The 23,723-nt window shown below is 42.8% G+C and overlaps 1 protein-coding gene across 11 annotated transcripts in view; it reads left to right on the top strand.

Annotated features, from left to right (window-relative positions):
- MAPK9 (mitogen-activated protein kinase 9) overlaps nucleotides 1–23,723 on the top strand; it is a 58,220-nt gene that overhangs the window by 17,329 nt on the left and 17,168 nt on the right. For all 11 annotated transcript variants that reach the window (XM_001154685.7, XM_009450326.5, XM_001154742.7 and 8 more), the window contains 3 exons: nucleotides 5,376–5,505; nucleotides 9,945–10,003; nucleotides 12,966–13,104. In XM_001154685.7, coding sequence (XP_001154685.1) covers nucleotides 5,376–5,505; nucleotides 9,945–10,003; nucleotides 12,966–13,104 — 328 coding nt within the window. The remainder of the gene's footprint in view (nucleotides 1–5,375; nucleotides 5,506–9,944; nucleotides 10,004–12,965; nucleotides 13,105–23,723) is intronic.

The following is a 23,723-nucleotide window of genomic DNA, read 5'->3' as shown; positions in this document are numbered from 1 at the left end:
GTTGTTTAAAACAACACCTATTGATTATCTCATAGTTCTATAGTCAGAAACCTGGGTGGGTTTGCCTGGGTTCTTTGCCCAGCATCTCACAAAGCTGCAGTCAAGATTTCGACTGGGCTGGGCTCAGCTCACAGATGGAGGTTCTGGAAGGGTATCTGCTTCCAAGCTCCTTCAGCCTGTTGGCAGAGTCTAGTTCCTTACAGCTTTAGGTCTGTGGTTCCCAATCTCTTGATCTCTTTCAGTCAGGCGCTGCTGTCTGCTCCCAGAGGCTGCATGTTTTCCTTCTCAAGTGACCTCCTCCATCTTCAAGGCAGCAGTGGCATGCCCAGTCCTTCCCATACTCACATCCCCCTGACTTTCCACCCTTTCCATGAGCCAGAGCAAACTCTGCCTTTAAAGGGCTCTCGTGATAAGAATAGGCCCACCTGGATAATCTGTGTTTTGTTAAATTAATGAGTACGTTTAGCCCTTTTGCAAGATGCAGGGTCAGTATATGTACCCCTCCCCCTGGAAAATTGCATATTTATATACTAGCAGCATATAGAAAATGAAAATTTGAAAAGGGTACCACTTAAAATAGGATAAAAACTTTTAAATTATCATATCTGGAGGAAAAATCTAACAATATGAAAGACTTGTATACAAAAAGCTAAAAAAATTAGAAAAAATAGAGAAAACTGAAATCGTGGTGGGATGTCTGATTTTCATGAGTTAGAATATTTAATACCATGAAGGTCATTTTTCAGACTTGTCTAGAGTGATTGCAATCAAATCTCAGTCATCTTAAAAAACAAAGAAATGAACAAACTGATTTTAAAATTTATATGTAAAAATAAGAACCCTAGAATGGTCAAGACACCCATTAAGAAGGGAGGAACACTCCCTCTGCCAGATGTGAAGACTTACCAGAAAACTGGTGATCAAGATGGGGTCGTGTGGTGCAAGGAGAAACAGTGGACTGACCTGGAGACAGAGTCACGCATGTGTGGGCTTCTGACTTACGGCAGTGGTGGCCTTGTGGAGCGATGAGGAAAGGATGGTCTTTTAAATAAATGGACATAGGAATGTTCATATAGAAAAAAGTGAAATTTGACCCCAACCTCATATTATACACAAAAATGAACGTCAGTTGAATTGCTGTAAATATATAAGGCAAGCCAGTAAAGCTATTTGAACATAATACAGGAGAATGTCTTCATGATCTTTGGGGTAGGGAAGGACTCCTTTAAACACAACATAAAAAACATTTATCTGCTGGATGTGGTGGCTCATGCCTATAATTCCAGCACTTTGGGAGGCCAAGGTGGGGGGATCGCTTGAGGCCAGGAGTTCAAGACCGGCCTGGCCAACATAATGAGACTCCGCCCATCTCCACTTTAAAAAAAAAAAATTTATCATAGAAGATTGATAAATTTTGTATTAAAATTAAGAAATGTTGTTTATTTTAAAAAACCAAGATCAAGAAACTGAAAAGATAAGCATAGATGTGAGAAGATATATGACTGAAAAAAAATCTCTTGTTCAGAATATGTAAAGAACAACAGTCAAGAAGATTATAAAGATAGACAAACAAATAGTCAATAGGTTGTCACAGGAGGATACCCAAATAACCTATAAACAGGAAAAGTGCTCAATGCCGTTATTCATCAAGATAGTGCAATTTAAAACTGCGACGAAATACCATTCCACACTCAGCAGAATGGTTAGAAACTAAGCTGTTGGTGATACCAAGTGCTGGTGAGGATGTGGAACCACCCAGAGGCAGCTCTCAGATGTGACCCCTCGTGCACTGGAACCACCCAGAGGCAGCTCTCAGATGTGACCCCTCGTGCACTGCTGGCAGCTGTACAAATTTGCAGAACCGCTTTGGCAAAGAGTTTGACATTATCTACTGAAATACAATGGATACGTTCCCACTCTTAGTTGTCTACTCATCAGAAACACATGCATAGGGGATCCGGAGCTGCGTACAGGAATGGTGATGACTGTGTTCTGTAATAGATTGAAAACTAAAAACAACTGAAATATCTATCAACGTAATGTGATATAGTTATACAAAGGAATCTTATAGCAATGATGGAAGGAGTTATAGCTACATACAGCAACAATGGATGAGTCCCATAATATTGAGCCACAGAAGTCAGACACAGAAGATTTCAAAAAACAGGCAAAAATAAAGTGGGAGCTCCAGGGTGCATGCTTTAGCTGGTAAAGCAAGAAAGTGATTATTGTACATGTCAAAGCAGTTATCACTGGTGGACAGGAGGGACAGTAATTAGTTGGGAGTGTGAGAAGCTTTTGGGATACAGAGAGAACATGACTGATAAATCATTGAGCTGGGAAACAAAAAAAGAAGCAAAGGAATCAGTACAGTATCGGGCATAAGCCTCCTCACTGTCAGCACTCAGTATGGAAATCAGTGGAAAAGTGCCTTCAAAGTTCTCACAGAAAATTGATGTTAAACTCAGAAAACTTATTATCAATGAAGGGTGGGGGCAGAGCAATACCATCTATCTTCCATGCACCTTTTCTGAGGAAATTCCTTGAGGATGTACTCCAGCAAGAGAGGCAACACAAGAGCGTAATGCAAGAAGCAGTGGGGACTGTGAAAAGAAATCCCAGGATGGTGGCTGCATGGCAGGTCTTAAGGAAGCTGCAAGAAGAGTGTCTGCAAATCATGTGGAGGAGATGCCAGACAACAATAATGTAAGAAGCTAGGAAGTGCCAGTGATAGGCTAAAGAGTGTCTGCAAATCATGTGGAGTAGGTGCCACCCAACAGATAATGTGAGAAGCTAAGATGTGTCAATGATAGGCTAAAACTGGCATTTTTTATTAGTAAAAACTAATAATAAATAATAATCTAGAATGTAATAAAAGAATCTATTATTTATTAGAAATGTGTGGGGAAAACTAGAAAAAATCATGGTCTAATTATGAAACAAATAAAGAGGACATGATGTTTGAGCAGTTGATGAAATATAAGAGAATCCTTTGTCCTTGATCCTGGAAATAGTCTCACCCTCTTATGAGTGGCAGCAAGAGCCATGTGATCTTTAGAAAATGAAATGTAATCCCAACTCTGGCCGTTAGTGATATTTACATTTGTACACATACACACCTACACTCCATGTATTGATTTTCAACTTCTAGAAACATCCTAAAAAAGAAATACAGAAGACTTAGTTATGAATATATGATAAATGGAGGAGAAAGGGATGGAACAGTCTCATTTTACATAAGCAGAAGTCAAGACGTTCCCTTCAGAGTTGAAGAAGCGTGAAGATTAGGGGTGTTACTTAAAGACATAACCAGGGAAAACCCAAAAAGCAGAACAACAAAAAAAATAGGAGGTGCTGGGGATTGGGGATTTCAAGGAAGTGGCCAAATACTCAGTTTTCATAACGGGGAGTAGGTAGATCATTTCTAAAGCTGATAAATGAAGAGATAGTGATAAAAATGTATTCTTTGAGTGACCGCAATAACCACAACCAGGAATAACTGAAGGTAGTTCCTCATGGAGCTGAGCTACAAATGGGGAAGCTTATGCCCACTTAGATGCTTAGACTTGGTCCATTTGCCTTGTTTTAGCCAAAAACTTTTTTAAAATGACAAATAAAAATTGTATATATTTATTATGTCCAGCATATTGTTCTGAAATACGTATGCATTATGGACTAGCTAAATTGAGCGAATTAACATATGCATTACCTCACATACTTTTTAAAAGTTTCTGATGAGAACAAATCTACTCTCATCAATTTTCAAGAATACAATACATTGTTATTAACTGCAGTCACCGTATCTCACACTAGACCTCCTGACCTTATTCCTCCTATCTAACTGAAATTTTGGACAAAAACTTTTGATACCAAAAAAGTGTGTCTGTTTTCAAATTCTTTTTTTCTTTTTCTTTTTCTTTTTTTTTGAGACCCTGGGCAACAGGGTCTCAGTCTGTCACCCAGGCTGGGGTGCAGTGGAGGGATCAGTGCTCACTGCAGTCTCGACCCCCGGCTCAAGCAGTCCTCCCACCTCAGTCCCCTGAGTAACTGGGTCTACAGACATGCACCACCACACTCAGCTAATCTTTGTATTTTTTGTACAGACAAGGTTTCACTGTATTGCCCAGGCTGGTCTCAAACTCCTGGGCTCAAGTGATCTGCCTGCCTTGGCCTCCCAAAGTGCTGGGAATACAGGCATAAGCCACCACACCTGGCCTATTTTCAAATTCTTGAGTCTGAGAAGTATATAAGTATAAATACATACATGGCTACATGTATGTCAATGACTTGTTTCACAAGTGGATATATCCTTCTCATTTTATAATTCATATAAATGGTGCAATTTGCGTATGAACCTGTGGATTTACATATGTATATAGACAGACACATAATATGAACTGAATTAAAGTAAGGTAGCTTCTTAACCAAATGCTACAACAGATAGCCTTCAACTTTAAAACAGATTGAATTAGGTTCGAGTTTGGCAAAAGCATTAATAGAAGAGAAAAAATGTAAATAATGTTATAAACTCAATGGAATAAAGAAATGGAAACAATATTTAAATCAGTGCTTAGGTTCTCAGGTGGCCTTTAGTAGCTGTTAGCCCTCATGAGTAGCCCAGAGGTGATAATACAAATGATACTATTTAGTACCAGTTTGAAACCTAAAAATGTGCAATCAGGCTACTTGATTCTTCATCTCTATTTTCTGGAGGAAAATGAACAGAATTTCAACAGGAAATGAGATGCTGGCAACACAGCCTGTAGATTTTATTCTTACTATAGTAGTAGGAGGAGATAGTTCTAAAAGAACTTTATATAGCAGTTGCTTACGTTAGAGATTTTGTATCTTGAACATTTACCATGAGCTGAAATTTTGGCTTCTTTTCTTTTTAGATACTGTTATTTGTGAAAAAAACACAGTGACTCAAAATTTAGATTTATTCTCCTCATGAACTCAGCCATTTCCTCTACTGTGATATTCCAAAATATACACATTTTAAGACAGGAAACAGTGACTTTGTTTCCAACTTCTTGTCATGTTTAAACTGAAGATTTCATTTCTTGACTGGTTTTATGCACTCTGTATTAAATTACCTGGTTTTGAATGTAATCTAAACTATGAAACCTTGGTGTGTGAAGGATTGCTGAACCCCATCTTAACTGTGGCTGAAATGTGTCTCTGCAAAGGAGTTAGTCCATGCTGTAGTCTTAGCCAACTCACTCTGCTCTTCATATGTGCAAGTACCTTGAATGAAATAAGCAGATTTTTCCTTGTTACTTATTAAAAAGATAATATATTCAATGTATATTCTGGCATTGCTGTATTTTCCAAAACCGTTCTAATGGATTGTGCATTATATTTCCTAATTCTAGTGCTGCATTTGATACAGTTCTTGGGATAAATGTTGCAGTCAAGAAACTAAGCCGTCCTTTTCAGAACCAAACTCATGCAAAGAGAGCTTATCGTGAACTCGTCCTCTTAAAATGTGTCAATCATAAAAATGTAAGTTATGAATGTATTTTGTCTGTGTGCTTCCATATTGTCAATAACGTGGTAATCTTCAGGGTTTTCTGGAGATACATTGAGTTCAGACCTAGGATAAGCTAAGGATAAAAATGGCTATTAACATTGGTTTTTTGTTTTTTGTTTTTTTGTTTTTTTGTCGCCCAGGCTGGAATGCAGTGGTGCAGTCTCGGCTCTCTGCAAGCTCTGCCCCCTGGGTTCATGCCATTCTCTTGCCTCAGCCTCCCGAGTAGCTGGGACTACAGGCGCCTGCCACCACGCCCGGCTAATTTTTTGTATTTTTAGTAGAGACGGGGTTTCACCGTGTTAGTCAGGATGGTCTTGATCTCCTGGCCCCATGGTCCACCTGCCTTCGCCTTCCAAAGTGCTGGGATCACAGGCGTGAGCCACCATTCCCGGCCTATTTTTTATTGATAATATTCTTTTTTTTTTTTTGGAGACGGAGTCTCGCTCTGTCGCCCAGGCTGGAGTGCAGTGGGCAGTGGTGGGATCTTGGCTCGCTGCAAGCTCCACCTCCTGGGTTCATGCCATTTTCCTGCCTCAGCCTCCTGAGTAGCTGGGAGTAGGCGCCCGCCACCACGCCCGGCTAATTTTTTGTATTTTTAGGAGAGACAGGGTTTCACCGTGTTAGCCGGGATGGTCTCGATCTCCTGACCTCATGGTCCGCCAGCCTCAGCCTCCCAAAGTGCTGGGATTACAGGCGTGAGCCACCGCGCCCGGCTGATAAAATTCTTAATAAACATTGAGGAAATCAAAGCTAGAAAGAGGCATCATTATGGTGCATAGGAATTTAGGTCACTTAACCAAAGTAGGAATATCAATTGATACTCTGTTTCTATAAAATAGGAACAGTATTGATCTAACAAATTGAGAAACAACTAAATATTTTGTGGAAAGATGTTGTTCTATAAGTAGCTTTTTACCTTGTATATGACACACCAGTTTCAAATACACGTTATTAGATGATGTTACATTTAGAGTAGCTATTCTTGGAAGCTCCACAGAAATCAAAGCACTAAATTTTACGGAGAAATAATGTTTCTAGAAAATGAAGTTGGGTTCAATCAAGCACATTGTATGTTCTCCTAGTGGTCGCTGAGCATTATGTTGATAACGTTGCCATGTTATAAAATTACAAAATGTTGGCCGGGTGCAGTGGCTCACGCCTGTAATCCCAGCACTTTAGGAGGCCGAGGCGGGTGGATCATGACGTCAGGAGATAGAGACCATCCTGGCTAACATGGTGAAACCCCATCTCTACTAAAAAGTACAAAAAATTAGGGAGGGTGAGGTGGGAGAATGGCATGAGCCCGGGAGGCAGAGCTTGCAGTGAGCTGAGATAGCACCACTGCACGCCAGCCTGGGCGACAGAGCGAGACTCCGTCTCAAAATAAATAAATAAATAAATAAAATATAAAACGTTAAATCTGGTTTTTGTTTTGTTTTGTTTTTTTGAGACAGGGTCTCATTCTGTCACCCAGGTTGTGATTCTCCCACCTCAGCCCCCCAAGTAGCTGGGACCATAGGCGTGTGCCACCATGCTTGGCAATTTTTAAAATTGTTTGTAGAGGTGGGGTCTTAACCACATTGTCTAGGCTGATCTTAAACTCCTGAGCTTCCTTCTTTTGAGTCTGTGGCTTGAGTTGGTTTAAATTTCTCTAATGCATGCTTTATTTTACTTTTTCTTTTTTTTTTGAGACGGAGTCTCGCTCTGTCGCCCAACCTGGAGGGCAGTGGCGCGATCTCAGCTCACTGCAAGCTCCGCCTCCCAGGTTCACGCCATTCTCCTGCCTCAGCCTCCCGAGTAGCTGGGACTACAGGTGCCTGCCACCACACCCAGCTAATTTTTTGTATTTTTAGTAGAGACGGGGGTTTCACCATGTTAGCCAGGATGGTCTTGATCTCCTGACCTCGTGATCTGCCTGCGTCGGCCTCCCAAAGTGCTGGGATTACAGGCGTGAGCCACCGCACCCGGACTTATTTTACTTACTTATTTAAAAAATTTTTTCAGGTTACAAAAAATATATATTATTTTTAAAAATTCAAACAATATAAAAAAGTAAAAACTCCTGAATACCGCCACCCACAGATTACTAGCATTAACAGTTTGGTGAGCATTCTTATGCATACATGTGCACAAGTACATAAACAAGATTAATCGTGTTATTCTTCATCCTGCTTTTCTCCTCGTGCAATGTTGGTAGACCTCATATACTTTAATGAACATAGATATGAGCCAGTTTTTAAATGGTTGCATAGCACAGATGCACAGTAATTTATTTAAGAGACTGCCAGCCGCCTGTTGTTGGATAGATTGTTTTGTTTCTCACTGTTATAAGCAGTGCTGCAATGAACATTCTAACGCCTGAATTTTTGCATACTTGTCCAGGTGAATTTCTTGGCCAACATTGTCAGGTCAGAGTACACACACTTCTAGTTTAAAATATACTGACAAATTGACCTCAAGGAAGACTATTAGTTTGATATTTTCATTAAGAGTATTTGAGAAGCTGGGCACGGTCACTTCCACCTGTGATCCCAGCTACTTGGGCTGAGGCAGGAGGGTCGCTTGAAGCCAGGAGTTTAAGGCACACCTGGGCAACAAAACAAGACCCCATCTCCTAAAAAAAAAAAAGTATCAGCTGGGCGCTGTGGCTCACACCTGTAATCCCAACACTTTGGGAGGCCAAGGCAGGTGGATCACCTGAGTCATGAGTTTAAGACCACGTTGGTTGGCCAGCGTGGTGAAACCCCGTCTCTACTAAAAATACAAAAATTAGCTGGGCGTAGTGGTGGGCGCCTGTAATCCCAGCTCATTGGGAGGCTGAGGCAGGAGAATCACTTGAACCCAGGAAGCATAGGTTGCAGTAAGCCAAGACTGCGCCATTGCACTCCAGCCTGGGGGACAAGAATGAAACTCCATCTCAAAAAAAAAAAAAAAGTGTCTGAGAACGTCTGTTACTTCAGAATCCCCCAGCACTACATACTGTTGATTTTTTTTGTTTTGCTTTTGCCAATTTGATAAATAAATGATATTTTATTTTTATTTGTGAGGTTGTTATTTATTTTTATGTGTTTTGGTAATTTAATTTTTATGGCCTTTATCCATTTTTCTTTTGGACTGCTGGTCTCTTCTGCATTTGTAGGAGGGTTTTTTTTTAAATATTAAAACTATTGCCCTTTACTTTTTTTTTTCCATTTGACATTATTTATGTTGTTGACATACTGATTTTTTATCACCCATTTTTTGTTTCATTTTAATGTAATCAGATCTCTTAGGTTTCCTGTCATGTTTAGAAAAGATTTTCTACACTAGGATTATATAAATGTTTATCTATATTCTGAGGTTTTATTTCATGTTTTAGATTTAAGTCTTTGTTCCATTTAGAGTTTTTCTTGGTATAAAGATTGAAATATGGATGCAGTTTTATTTTTGTCCTTAGCTAACCAATCACCCCAATCCTGTATAATGGATAATTTATCTTTCCCTCAGTCATCTGGAATGACTGAGGTTATGTGTTTGGTGCCTAAGCCGTGGGACTCGCTGTTTACACCATGGGGTGTGTACTGGTTCGTTCCCGCACTGCCATAAAGAGATACCCAAGACAGCGTAACTTATAAAGGAAAGCGGTTTAAATTGCTCATAGTTGCGCATGGTGTGGGAGACCTCAGGAAACTTGCAATCATGGCGGAAGACGAAAGGGAGGCAGGCACCTTCTTCACAAGGCGGCAGGAGAGAGAAAAGTAAAGAGCAAAGTGGGCAATGCTCCTTAGAAAACCATCAGGTCTCCTGAGAACTCACTCACTGTCACAAGAAGAGCACGGGGGAAACCGCCCCCATGATCCAGTCACCTCCCACCAGGTCTCTCCCTAGACACGTGGGGATTATGGGGATTACAATTCAAGATGAGATTTGGGTGGGGACACAGCCAAATCATGTCAGGGTGCCAGGATGGAGGCCTGCCGCAGGATCAGCTCTTTAACCCTCTTTAGGTAAAAATATGATGCTACGAAGCCTTTCACTTTATCACACCAAAAATATGAGCTTAGCCTTCATATTTCAAAACTTTTTAGAAATTTGTGCATAGTATTTAAGTTTTCAGAGTTAACATACTGCTTTAATGTCTTTTTACCCATAAATTCTACTTTTTTATGTTCAAAAAGACATTATGTGTTTAAATTCTGTAATAATTAAGTTACTAGGGACACATAAAAGTGATTTGATTAAAAGTGCATCTTTCCTTTAATTGATGTTTAACTTTTCTTAAATGCCATGTAATTGGTAAAAGCAGTAATAATAAGAAGTACTGAATTCTGCTGTGATTTTTTTTCCCGTCTTAATGCATTTCAATATTAAACTTAATTTTTGTAATCAAGTAATCTGACATATTGAAGTATAATTAATTTTCTCTTTTCAGATAATTAGTTTGTTAAATGTGTTTACACCACAAAAAACTCTAGAAGAATTTCAAGATGTGTAAGTATCATTTTTATTCAGTAATGCACTGTACATCAAAGAATGAACATCTAGAAAAGACAGCAACTGCTTTTTATACTTAGGAAATGTAGGTGGCAATACATTTTGTGACATCACAGATAACTTTCTCTGTTGCAGAGAAATATTTAGAAAATTTGATGGTTATATTTAATTATTTGTACTACATGGGTTTTCATCTTCGTAACAGATAAAGGATGACTGGAAAGAATTCTTCAGAGCAGACCAGGATCACTAATGTGTTTTGCTGAACTATAAAATGTTTTTCTCAAATCCCTGATGGCCAGGATTTTAGGGTTCAGGAGTTTATGAGTATTACTTGAAATGACTAAGTCACTAATTCTATTTAAGATTCTGTATTTCCAGAATCTTAAGTAGAATCATCTTACTAACAGTGAAATGAAGTATTAATCTATTGAGAGGCATAATGCCCAACTTCATCCTGAATTTATTGGTGTGTTCAGTCATTAACAAATATCTGATTGCCCTCTGTGTGCTGGGCACTCTCTGGGACTTGGCCTACCTGGCTTCCCTGGAGGCTGTCAGGGAAGATAGACAGGCAACATGATAAATGAGGAAAGCATGTAGTCCATTAGAATGTGCTAGGTGCTGTGGACAAAGGGTGGAGCTGGGTCAGGGGATCAAAAGTGCTGAGGGTTGGACTTGAGGCTGCAGTTTTAAATAAGGTGGCTGGGGAAAGACCTCCATGAGTTGGTGACATTCGAAGAAAGCCTTGAAGGAGATAAAGAAGTTGGTCTGGCTGGGTGTGGTGGTTCACGCCTGTAATCCCAGCACTTTGGGAGGCCGAGGCGGGCGGATCACGAGGTCAGGAGATCGAGACCATCCTGGCTAACACAGTGAAACCCCGTCTCTACTAAAAATACAAAAAATTAGCCGGGCGTGGTGGCGGGGGCCTGTAGTCCCAGCTACTCAGGAGGCTGAGGCAGGAGAATGGTGTGAACCCAGGAGGTGGAGCTTGCAGTGAGCCAAGATCGCACCACTGCACTCCAGCCAGGGCGACAGAGCAAGACTCTGTCTCAAAAAAACAAAAAAAAAAACAATTTGGTGCCGCAGATACTTTGGGGGCAAGTAGAATGGAGATAGAAGGAACAGACAGTGCTCAGGACAGCAGTGGATGCCCGCCTGGTGTTTTCCAAGACCATCAAGAGGTGGCATGGCTAGAGATGAGGGAGCAGGGGAAGAGAAGAGGGTGAACACCACAAGCCTCTAGGCCATTGTAAGGATGTCTTTTGCTCTAAGGCAAGTCAGAGTAAGAGTCTTAGCAGAGCAGTGAGCTCACCTGCCTTCTGTTTGAAAAGCGTTAACTCTGGCGTCTGGGTTGGTAACCCACTGTAAGGGGTGGGGGCACGGAACATCAGTTACTGCTGTCGCAGCAGTTCTGTTAAGGGATGACGGAGGGTCCGTTTGGCCCAGGGGGTAATAGGAAGGTGAGAGGGGAAGAGACTGGGTGCCGAAATGGTTCTAAAGATAGAGCCACGGTATTAGCTGATAGATAAGATGTGTGGTATGAGAGAGAGGAATTGAGAATGACACCTAGATTTTTGACCTGAGCACCTGAAGGATGAAGGAGCTCTCAACTGAGATGATGAAGGCTGTGAGAAGAGCAGACTGGGCTAGGGATGGAATCAGGAGTTCAGTTCTGGAGATGGCTTTAAGATGCCTGTTAGACATCAAGGTGGAACTGGGAATAGGGAGGCAGAGGAATGAGCCTGGAGTTCAGGAGATATGTCTGAATTGAAGGTAGGAATTTGGGAGCTGATGGCCTGTAACTGAGATCACTAAGAAAGTAAGTGTGGTTACAGAAGAGAAGAGGGTCAAGGACCAGTTGCTGGGTATTTTGACAGCGAGAAGTTAGAGACAGGACAGGGCAGGGCCCGCTGGGATTATAGGACTGGCCAGTGGATTTAGCAGCATGGAAGACATCAGTGACCTTGAGGAGGACAGTTTCAGCAGAATGGTGGCTACACAAACCTGATCCAAGTGGGATTAAGAAAAAAATGGGAGAAGGCTGGGTGCAGTGGCTCATGCCTGTAATCCCAACACTTTGGAAGGCCCGAGGTGGGCGGATCACTTGAGGTCAGGAGTTCGAGACCAGCCTGGGCAACATGGCAAAACCCTGTCTCTACTAAAAATACAAAAACTATCCAGGCATGATGGCTGTTTTTTTTTTTTTAATTTAATTTTCAGTTCTGGGAGTCCGAGGCATGAGAATGGCTTGAACCCGGGAGGTGGAGGTTGCAGTGAGGCGAGATCACGCCACTGCACTCCAGTCTGGGTGACAGAGTGAGACCCTGTCTCAAAAAAATTTAAAAAATAAAAAGAAGGGAGAAGAATTGGAGATAGCACATGAGACACCTCTTTGGGGAGTTTTGCTTGCAAAGGGAGCAAAGAATCGGGGCGTTGCTAAGCGGGGAGTGGGGTCAAGTGTCCTTTTTGTTGTTGTTGTATAATCACTTTTAAAAACGTATATATTGTAGAGCAATTTAGAGCCACAGCAAAATTGAGCGGGAGGTACTGAGTTCCTGTCTGTCTCCAGCCCCTTACGTGCAGAGCCTCCCCCGTTCTCAGCATCTCCCACCAGAGGGTACATGTGTTGTGATTGATGAGCCTGTAACAGCATGGTCTTTAGGCTGGTAAGGAGAATTTCAGCCAAAAATGTAAGAAGTAGGAAAATTTGTGTTTGAGATTCTATTTACCATGCTATAAAAGGTTGTTGTTGTTTTTTTTTTAATTTTTAACTTGTAAGACGTTAAGTTTGTTATTTATATATTCTTTGGAAAATTTTTAGAAAGTTCCATTATACCAAGTTATCTTTTTACTTTAGCCAGTGCAGTGATTGGAAGTAAGTTACAGTTTCATGAAATTTAGTCATAAAGGAACTTTGGATAATTTTCAAATAAATAACTGACCTTTTCTCCCTCAGGTATTTGGTTATGGAATTAATGGATGCTAACTTATGTCAGGTTATTCACATGGAGCTGGATCATGAAAGAATGTCCTACCTTCTTTACCAGATGCTTTGTGGTATTAAACATCTGCATTCAGCTGGTATAATTCATAGAGTAAGTAGTGATGTATTAATTTTATTTTTAAAAACAATCATTTGGTTGTCATAATCCTTTACATACAAAATAACATTTAAAAAAAATTGTTAGGCTTGAAAATCCAAATAGATGATGGAATCATATGGTGTTTTAAGAGAGTCATTCTAGGAGGCATCTGTGGAGCTGCCTGGCCTGCCAGGCTAGACCAGCTGCTGTGGACACAGCCAGGTACTGCACTCTCAGTCAGATACTGCGCAAGAATACATTGTTTTAAACGTTTCATTTTAAAGTAACTTAAAACTTAGAGAAAAATTTCAAGAATAGGACAGAGAACTTCCAACTACCATTTATCTACATTCACCTGTTTTTAATATATTTGCCATATTTGAAATCCCATTTTTAATGAGCAAGGAACTTAAAGGCCAAGTAGTCAGTGAGACAGCTGCTTGAGAACTCTCTTTCTTAAATAATGACCCACATATCCATTTCTCTTATCCTAAAATTCTGCCGTGCCAGCTTCCCTGCATCACTGGTGGGAGTGGCCAGACCCTGCACCACAAGGGTTCAGAGCAGGCCTGTGGGCTCAGCAGAGGCCGGGATTTGGATAACAGTGTGACTGTACTGTCAGGAAAAACATTTAATAAGCTAGGGAGCGATAATATAATTAATATAATTCTCTCTAAGCTGATTTTACAATTTTTTGTTATTATTACTTGTACGGCTGTGTAAGCAGACTATCATGATAGATTTTTTTTTTTTACAATTTGATACCAATACTTCAGTAGCAAAGAAAATGAAATAAACTTCTTCCTGCCAAAAAACAGTACATTTTTCATAAAAAAGAAAGATGGAATTGATGTAATAGGTGAAGAACAATTAAAACTTGTCAAATAAGACCAGTAAGAAAACCCCAACAGTTAACAAAATCTGTTTTCAATGACATATTACAGAACAATTAAAAAGCTACATAAAAATCAGTGTTACCTACTTATTAGAAATACATTTTAATTCACCTGTAGATCCAAAAACATTTAGACATACAGACAAAATTTTGTTCAACTGACAAAAAAACCCACACTACCTATTGGATTCATGTTGCTTAAAGGGTATCTACAGAATTCTCACCTCAATATTTTCGTGTTAAATAAGGTGGAAATCAACAGTCCAGAGATGGTCATTAGAAATGAGCCACTGACAAACACAATATATTTATAACTTGTATAACATTTCATTCATGTGCATGTTTTGAGCATTGTGGAATATTTAATTTGCATCAGGCTTTCCAAATTCCTTAAATTTATAAGATTTGTTCTCAGTGGGAGTTCTCAGATGACTTTTGAAATAATTATTAAAATGAAAATTTATTTGCAAACTACTAGGGTTTAGATACAGAATACCTTCTTGTATTTAAAGATCCATCTCCAGTTTGCATACATCATGTCTTTCAATGTGCCGGAGAGAAACAAAGGCATCCCCACGTTCTTTACATTTATAGGGTTTTTTAGAAATGAGTTCTTTTATGTCTTCAAGTAGAACTGGAAAGACTGAAGACACTACCACATTGTTTACATGCATAGAATTTTTCCTCAGTAGTAGTTTTGTTTCGTATTTTCAAAGGGAAATGGAAGAGTTCCATGTGCTTTTTAATGTGCTCAGAGGTAACTGGAACATATAAAGGCGTCATCACATTCCTCATATGCATGTTATGTAAATTATACTGTTTTCCTCCAGTATAATTTCTTTCATGTTTTCAAAGATAACTGAATTAACTGAATGTTTTCCCCAAATCCTTACATTCTCAGGATTTCTACAGAGTATGAGTTTTTTCATGTTTACATACAGGACTGGAATATCTAAAGGCTTTGCCACATGCCTTACAGTCATAGGGTTTCTCTCCAGTTTGAGTTCTTTCATGTTTACATAGAGAACTGGAATATCTGAAGACTTCACCACATTGCAAGTCTGAAGACTTGACCACATTCCTTATAGTCAAAGGGTTTCTCTCCAGTATGAGATTTTTCATGTTTACCTAGAGAACTGGAATGTCTGGAGACTTGACCACATTCCTTACAGTCAAAGGGTTTCTCTCCAGTGTGAGATTTTTCATGTTTACATAGAGAATTGGAATGTCTGAAGACTTGACCACATCCCTTACAGTCAAAGGGTTTCTCTCCAGTGTGAGTTCTTTCATGTTTACGTAGAGAACTGGAATGTCTGAAGACTTGACCACATTCCTTACAGTCAAAGGGTTTCTCTCCAGTGTGAGTTCTTTCATGTTTACATAGAGAACTGGAGTGTCTAAAGACTTGACCACATTCCTTACAGTCAAAGGGTGTCTCTCCAGTGTGAGTTCTTTCATGTTTACTTAGAGAACTGAAATGTCTAAAGACTTGACCACATTCCTTACAGTCAAAGGGTTTCTCTCTGGTGTGAGATTTTTCATGTGTTCAAAGGGAGCTGGAATGCCTGAAGGTGTTACCACGTTTTTTTTTTTTTTTTTTTTTTTTGAAACAGAGTCTTGCTCTGTTGCCCAGGCTGGAGTGCAGTGGTGTGATCTCGGCTCACTGCAACCTCCACCTCCCAGGTTCAAGCAGTTCTCCTGTCTCAGCCTCCTAAGTAGCTGGGATTACAGGCACCTGCCACCAAATTTGGCTAATTTTTTTTTTTTTTTTTTTTTTTTTTAGTAGAGACGGGATTTCACCATGTTGGCCAGGCTGGTCTCGAACTGCTGACCTCATGATCTGCCTGCCTCAGCCTCCCAAAGTGCTGGGATTACAGGTGTGAGCCACTGCGCCCAGCCACATTTTTTATATTCATAAGGTTTCTCTCCAGTATGAGTTCTCTCATGTGTTTGGAGGTAACTGAACCGACTGAAGCCTTTATCCCATTTTTGACATTCATTGGGTTTCTCTCCAGTATGAGTTCTTTCATGTCTTCTAAGGAAACTGTGTTGACTGAAGGCTTTGCCACAGTTTTTACAGTTATAGGATTTCTCTCCAATATGTGTTCTTTGATGTCTTCACATGGAGCAGGGATGACTGAAGGCTTTGCCACATTTCTTACATTTATAGGGTTTCTCTCCAGTATTATTTCTTTTATGTTTCTGAATGGAACTGGAAAGAGTGAGTCTTTTACCATATTTCTTAAACACATGGAAGATTTTTCACACTGTGAGCTCTTTATGTCTTTGAAAGTAACTACAAAAACTGAATCGTTTCCCACATTTCCTACATTCATGGGGTTTCTCTTCAGCATGAGCACCTTTATGGTTATGAAGGTAACCAGAATGTCCAAAGGCTTTATCACATTTCTGACATTTATAAGGTTTTTCCCCACTGTGAGTTCTTTTATGTTTTTGAAAATAACTGCAAAATCTCAAGGCTTTACCACCTTTCTTCCATTCACAGGGTTTGTCTCCGTTGTAAATTACTTTGTGTCTTTGAAGTAAATAGAGAAACTTAAATGTCTTCCCACATTTCTTACATTTATGAGGCCTGTTACCAGTGTGTGTTACCATGTGTCTTTGGACATTTGTGAGAGAAATGAAGGTTTTCTCACATTGTTTACATGTGTGTGGCTTCACCCCACGTTTCTCCCATTCATATAGTTTGTGTCCAGAATGAGATAAGATGTGCCTATTAAGGGATGAAGGACATGTGAAGACTTGTCCACACACACTGCATTCACGTGAATTTACATCAGCAGAAATGCTCTTCTTCAGGTTCAGATTTGGAATCTGGCCGAATATTTCTCCACAATGACTACCTTCTTTACATTCACAGAGTCTTTCTCCCACAGGACTTCATAAATTCTTTCCAGAATTATTGAAATGACTTTCACTGTTCTGGTCTTCCCATTTGTTTCCATTTCCTGGCTTCCAGGATTCTATGGCATCCTGCTTAGGGATCTCCAAGGTCACAGGGTGACAGTCTGTGGCAGAGCCACCTAGGGCCTCCTGGCCCGAATTTTTTCTAAAAAACAATTAAAATACTGAGTGAGACTAGAGGCAGAGATAATATAATTTTATCGGAAATAGATATTCTTAGCATTCCCTGGATTATTACTATACTAATTTTATCGACAGATTGCCATTAGATTTTATGTTCCAACAGCAAGAGGTCATCTTGCTGAACTGAAATCTGTGGGGAAGAAGCTAGTGAGAGAGAAGAACAGCAGAGCCTGTTACTACAGAAATAAGCAGATGGGTTTTAGATGGTGGAGTGGTAATAATTTTTTCAGATCTCTTTTGCCAGGAAAGATTGGTTCCATCACAGCCAGTGAAGGCCTCCCTTGGGGGTAGACCCCACCGACCCACAGAGGGCAGGGTTGTCTCGTCTCAAGCCTCAGGTCTGTGGCCCAAGGGCAGCGTCAGGGATAGCTCTTGTCCTCCCAGGGCTAGCTGACAGCCTCCCATCTGCCATCTAGTGTACTGTTTTTTAAAATGGAACCTTTGCTGCCATCAGATGGTCAGTTAAAATAATATATTGGTGACTTTGCTTTAAAAATAGTAACACTAGGCTTCTGAATTAAAGATCTCCTGATGTACCATTCTATTTCTGTTCCTGAAGTTTCCACAGACCTTCATATCATTTAAGGTACTCTTGATATCTCTTAAATACATTTTATTTATGCTTTAGAATAATTTCCCAGATTATTAGTCTTACTACATTAGGCCTTATTCATTTTATAAGGGGAAATGGTTTGTCTGACTTGTTCCCCCTTGGGCCCCAAGGTAAGTGGGAAACAATGGCCTCCTGTCACTGGGGGCTTTGTGAGAGCTGCAGCGTCGGCAGGTCTTTTTTATGGAATAGCTGGTGCCTGCAGCCTGAGTCAGATGGGGCCCAAAGGAGTGTTTGGTTTGCCCAGCACGAGGTATAGAAACCTAAGAAGCCTTCAGAAAATGGCCCCGTTGCCATCCCTGCCTCCTGCTCACCATCCCCACCCACCTGGCATCTTGCTGTGTCCTCCCTGTCACCTTGTTCCCTGCTGCTTCCCACATCCATGGCCTTGCCAGGCTCTCCCCACATCTGTGTCCATGTGGGAGAGTGATGCACGCTCACTGTGGGGAAGTTCCAAACATTGCACAGGTGTATAAAGCAAAGGGGGAAACTCCCTCTTGCCCCCTGCCCCCCCCGCCCCACCCCTGCCCACATCCCAGGAAGGGAGGAGCCCTAAGTTAACTGTTCTGTGTGGACTGCACCATCCTTTGTTCCATCTACAGTACCATGCACAGAGATAGACACACTTTTAATTTTGCCTATTAAAATGGTTTAATACAAGACATAAATTTTAAGTATTCGAAAGATAAAGTTTTGCCCATGATATCCCACCGAAGTATATACTTTATATAATTCAAAAAATGAAATGCAAGTAACCCAGCCCTCTGTTAGCACCTGGAGATGGCCAGTGAGAGCACGCTGGTGCATGTCCTGCCTCACTCTGCATGGCACCTCTCTGTTGACTGATGTTAATACCAGCATATCTGTCCTTATGTCCTTTTGAACTTATATCCTTCAAAGACAGGATCACCTTGTATATAACTGTGTAGCAACTTGCTAAACAGGTAGCTTGGTTTGTTTTTTTTAAATCAAGGATCAAATATTTCTATAAATATTTATGAAAAACAGATACCTCCACCTCTCCCTTTATTTCTCTCTCCCTAGAAGCAAACTCCTTCAGTTCATTTAGCTGATTATTTTGGTGTCTATTTCCATATTGAAATAATATGCTTAGCTCTTTCTTCATTGATCCTTTTTCAGTTTGGGGCATAAGATGCTGATTTAGCTTCTTACCAACCCAGCCCTCACCCTCGGCCTTCCTCGCCCTCCTCCCAGGCTGGTGGATGTGATGGTGTTTAGCTCGTTGCATCATCGTGAGTGTGTAAATGCTTTGCACAGCAGGCCTTCCCCTTTCACCTTTTGTTCCCTGGAGTTAACAAACACTTATCCTCTATTTGTGTGAGGTTTTTGTTTGTTTTGGGGGGTAGTTTCTGTGTTCTTGGTGGTAATTCAACCCTAACTCTTCCATCAGGCATCTGAATTTTCTCTCAGCACATGCAGATGTCTTGGGTATTTCATCAGTTTCATCTTCTCAGGAACCTCTCCCAAGCCTCAGCCCTGTTCCCCTCTGCACTGGCTGCCGCTGCACCTGCTCAAAGGAGCTGTCCTGGATCTCCCTTGGTGATTTTGTGGGGGTTTCCTTCATCTGCCTCCCATGTTGGATTCCTTGCTTGCTGTCCTTGTCTCTCAGATTACCCCCTTGTTTTGGTGGGACGCATCCTCCAAAAGCTTCCTAAATTGCCACAGGGGAGAGAAATTTTTTGAGGCCTCAAATGTCTGAAACTCTTTATTCTGCCCTCTCACATGATGAGTAGTGTGGTTGTGTGTAGATGTGTGTAGAATTCTTAGTTACAGATCAGTTGCGCTCAGAATGGCGGAGGCAGTGCCTGTGGTAGCAAGGCATCTAGCATGGCTCCGGAGTTTCTTAGTGCCATCTGATGTTTTTTTAGATGGAGTCTCGCTCTGTCGCCCAGGCTGGAGTGCAGTGGCATGGTCTCGGCTCACTGCAAACTCTGCCTCTCGGGTTCACGCCATTCTCCTGCCTCAGCCTCCCTAGTGGCTGGGACTGCAGGCGTCCGCCACCACGCCCAGCTAATTTTTTGTATTTTTAGTAGAGACAGGGTTTCACCTTGTTACCCAGGATGGTCTCAATCTCCTGACCTCGTGATCCGCCCGCCTCGGCCTCCCAAAGTGCTGGATTACAGGCATGAGCCACTGTGCCTGGCTGATGACTAACCTTTTTTAAGTGCTGTGGTTTTGGGTTTTGGTTTGGTTTTATCTCTGGAAACTTTTAAACTCAGTTATTTATTCCTTGTATTCTGAGATGTTTTGATGTATGCCTTGATGTGGACATTTTTTCTTTAGTTTTGCTGGGCACTTGGCCTTCAGTCTGGAAGCACATATTATAGAGGTCTGAGAAATTTATATCATTTCTTTCAGAATGTCCTCTTAACTCCATTCTTTATTCTTTTTCTCTGAAGCACAAGTTAATTGACACTCATTTGCTCTTAAAAGTTCCTTTTTACAGCATTCTGTTCTTGTTGCATATATATACTATCATCTCTGAGGATAAGCTTTTGTTGAAGGGTTTTATCACTCCCTGCATTGTCTTTCTCTACTGAGAGTTCCTTTTTTAGTGTGTTAGGTCCCTCCCTGTCACACGCAAGGCTTTCCCCAAATGTCTGGTTGGATCATGTTTAAGATTGAAACATTAGGCCAAGCACGGTGGCTCATGCCAGTAATCCCAGCACTTTGGGAGACTGAGGCGGGCAGATCGCCTGAGGTCAAGAGTTCGACACCAGCCTGGTCAACATGGTGAAACTCTGTCTCTACTAAAAATACAAAAATTAGCTGGGCGTGGTGGCAGGTGCCTATAATCCCAGCTAGTCAGGAGGCTGAGGCAGGAGAATTTCTTGAACCCGGGAAGCGGAGGTTGCAGTGAGCTGAGATAGTGCCATTGCACTCCAGCCTGAGCAACAAGATCAAGACTTCGTCTCAAAAAAAAAAAAAAAAAAAAAAAGATTGAAGCATTAAAGGCTGACTGGAAGTGCTGAGTGAATGGGTAAATTGTTAAAGAATGGGTGTCTCTTGGACCACAGGCAGCCACAGGTGTCACCTTCTGTAGGTTTTTTCTCTGGGCACCATTTAATTTCTCTGGAAAAGGCCCCTTCAGTCCCTTGGTGGAGGGATGTAAGCCTGGCTGCTGGGGTACAGGGCTGTGCTTCTCATGTGACAGAGCGCAAACTCACCAGGCAGCCCTGTTGCAGGCAGGCCTCGCCGTGCCTTCCCTGTTGGTACCCACAGGACTGTGCATGCGGCGCCTGTGGCCCTGCACCTGGAAGCTGGGCATCAGTTTCTCTGCGTGAAGGGCCAGCAGGAGTGAGGAAGGAGTGGAGCCTCACTTCTGGGATGGAGATGGGGATCTGGGACATCTACTACGTACTTGGACTTTCAATAAAATGAAAACTTCTCCAAGTGCTACCCTTGCCTCGTTCTGCCTCCATAGCACCTGCAGTTCACTTGCTGAGCCTTTCCTGGGTGTCGTGGCCATTTATGGAGGTTGGCATTTCCTTCGCTCAGCTAGGGCATTTGGGCGGCCCTGCAGCTTCCTGTCCCTGTAGCGTGGGGCTTTTCGTGGGCGGCTTCTGCATGCCACGGTGGGTTAGACAGGCGAGGGACTGGCCGGGAGAAGGCCTGTGCGAGAAGGAAGGGGGAGCAGCCAGAGGAGGCAGCGAATGCTAGCTGAACGCAGTGCAGTCCTGGCCTCTCAGAGGCCTGGTCCAGACTGCGGTGCAGCTCTGAGGGCCTCCAGTGTCACACAGGAACGGGCCTGCCTCAGCATCCCTGCCCGGTCGGCCCCTGGCTGACGGCTCTGTGGGAGGTGTGCCCTGGCAGGGACAGAGTGTGGGTGCAGACACCGCACTGGGCCATCTGTCACTCTCACTCCTGTGGCGGGAGACCAAGGAGTGCATTTCCGTGGCCCCCACAGTCCACCCTGGCCCCCTCAGCTCTACTTCTTCACATAAGTTGGGAATGGCTTTCCTGTGGCGCCCATGGTTCTCTCTTCCTCAGGGGAAATCTGGAAGACAGAGGTTAGTGGGACACCCTGTAGTCCCTGTCACTGTGGTCTCTCTGCTGGCTCTTTCCCTACCCTTTCCTGTTATTCATACCCTCAGCTCTCACATCGGCAGGCCTCTGTGGCTTGCCTGGCCTGTGTCCCAGGCCTTCATTCCTGAGCCGTCTGTGTCTGGTGGCTCTCAGTGGGCCACAGGGTCCCAGGCCACCCAGTGGCCATCTCCCCAGTCCTCAGTGTGTAGCCGGAGCGGAGGCGCTTGGCAGGTGGAGTAACACCTACACGAGTTCCTTGGCCTGTGAGTAAGAGTCGTCACAGTGGGAAGGCCAAATGGAAACCTGAAACTGCCCCCAAGATAGTAAATCAAAAACAAGATCACACCCTGCAGGGCCCGGGGTGGGTGGAGGACACTAGGGCCACCATGGAAGCCTCAGGGGAGCAGAGACAGTGGTATCTTGCATCCCAGTCTAACTCATTAGTCCAGCCCTTGAAGAAGCTGCATGGATTCTGGAGAATGACCCCAGACAGCCACAGGCTTACGGCACTGGCAGTCCTGGCCGCAGCTGCTGTGCAGGTCAAGGTGCAGTTGTTGCTGGAGCAGATTAATAAGGCCTCAGGTCTGGCATGTTGATGGGGCAAATGCATCCTCCACACTGATTAGAAGAGAGGCCCAGACAGCGCCCACACTGCTGCAGGCTGGACAGCAGTGTTCTCTCACAGCCTTGCTCTAAGCCTTTGCTAACGTTCCCACCCTCCCATAACATGGCCGCAAGAGACCTGCCCCAGACTTCGCTTATGCCCTGACCCCTGACCTCACGAACCCTGCAAGTGGAGGAGCCCTGAGAGTGTTTGGGGTCTTCGGGTTTCAGTGTCTACTTAGAGCTGTGTCCATTCATCCTCAAGAGTGCCTGGCTGTTCTTACCCGGTGGGTGGCCACAGGTACCTGTGGGGAAGGACCAGGCAAGGCCAGACAGTGGACACCTGTCATGATGTGCTCCTTCCTGGGATACCTCTCAAGCAGTGAGCCTGGATCCCAGAGTTGAGCGGGCAGTGGGGGAGGTCAGCACCTGCCCCACTCGTGCTGCGGGTGCTGTGGGTACCCTCACTGCTGCCCACAGGGTAGCGTTGGGTTCCAGGCATTTTGGGAGCCAAGCCCCGATCCAGGCGTCACTTGGATCTGTACTTGGCATTTGTCTTCTTTGTTCTGAGTGATTTTCAAGACTTGAAGGGGCAGAACTGTCTTTCCTCTGCTGTCTTGAAATTGAAGTGAGGCGTTGGGAAGCTGCCTCAGGTTGTATTTCGGGGGTGACTAGAGAGGGTCCCAGGGTGCGGGGAGAGCACCTCCTTAGCCACCTCCCCATTGGCCACACAGAGCACCCACACAAGCTTGGGATTTTATCACCACAGTCTTCCAGCAGACGGCAGTAAAGTGTGCTTTTCCTGTTAAATTAGTATGTGATGACAGTTTTTTGACAGATGGCAGTGTCTTCAGATGAGCGTGTTTCTGGCGCACTGGGGTTCACAGAGCTGGCAGGCAGCCCGTGGAGATGGTTCCACTGCTGCGTCTGTCCTTGGTAGAACCAGGCTGTCCTTGTCTTCCTTGCTCCTGTGGCCGTGCTGTTAGTTCTGGGTGGGCTAGGCTTCAGGGTCTGCTGGTTGGGGAAGTGTGTGCATTTCACACCTCAGAAATCAGCCTCCTGGAGAGAAAGTGCCCACTGCACACCCTCTGTGGCCTGAGGAAGCGCCTGTTTCTGCTTCTCCCGCCAGCACCGAGTCTGCTTGCTTTCCATCGCTGCCAAGTGATAGACTAAAAATGGGCATTCATTTTGGGTTTTTAAAGAAGATTTTTGTGAGATTGAGCATTATTTTATCTGTTAGTAATTTATGTTCTAAAATGCCTGTTCTTGTCGTATTCTTTGATTTTAAAAAAGGAAACAAGAAGCGAATTCGTTCATTTGGTCTTAGCTCCCTGACTGGGTCCTCACAGCGGAGCGTCCCTGGTTGAA

The sequence above is a fragment of the Pan troglodytes genome, chromosome 4 (assembly GCF_028858775.2).
Source record: "Pan troglodytes isolate AG18354 chromosome 4, NHGRI_mPanTro3-v2.0_pri, whole genome shotgun sequence".
Taxonomy (NCBI): Eukaryota; Metazoa; Chordata; class Mammalia; order Primates; family Hominidae; genus Pan; species Pan troglodytes.
Note: the sequence above shows the minus strand (reverse complement) of the source record. Positions and strands in the feature narration are given on the sequence as shown.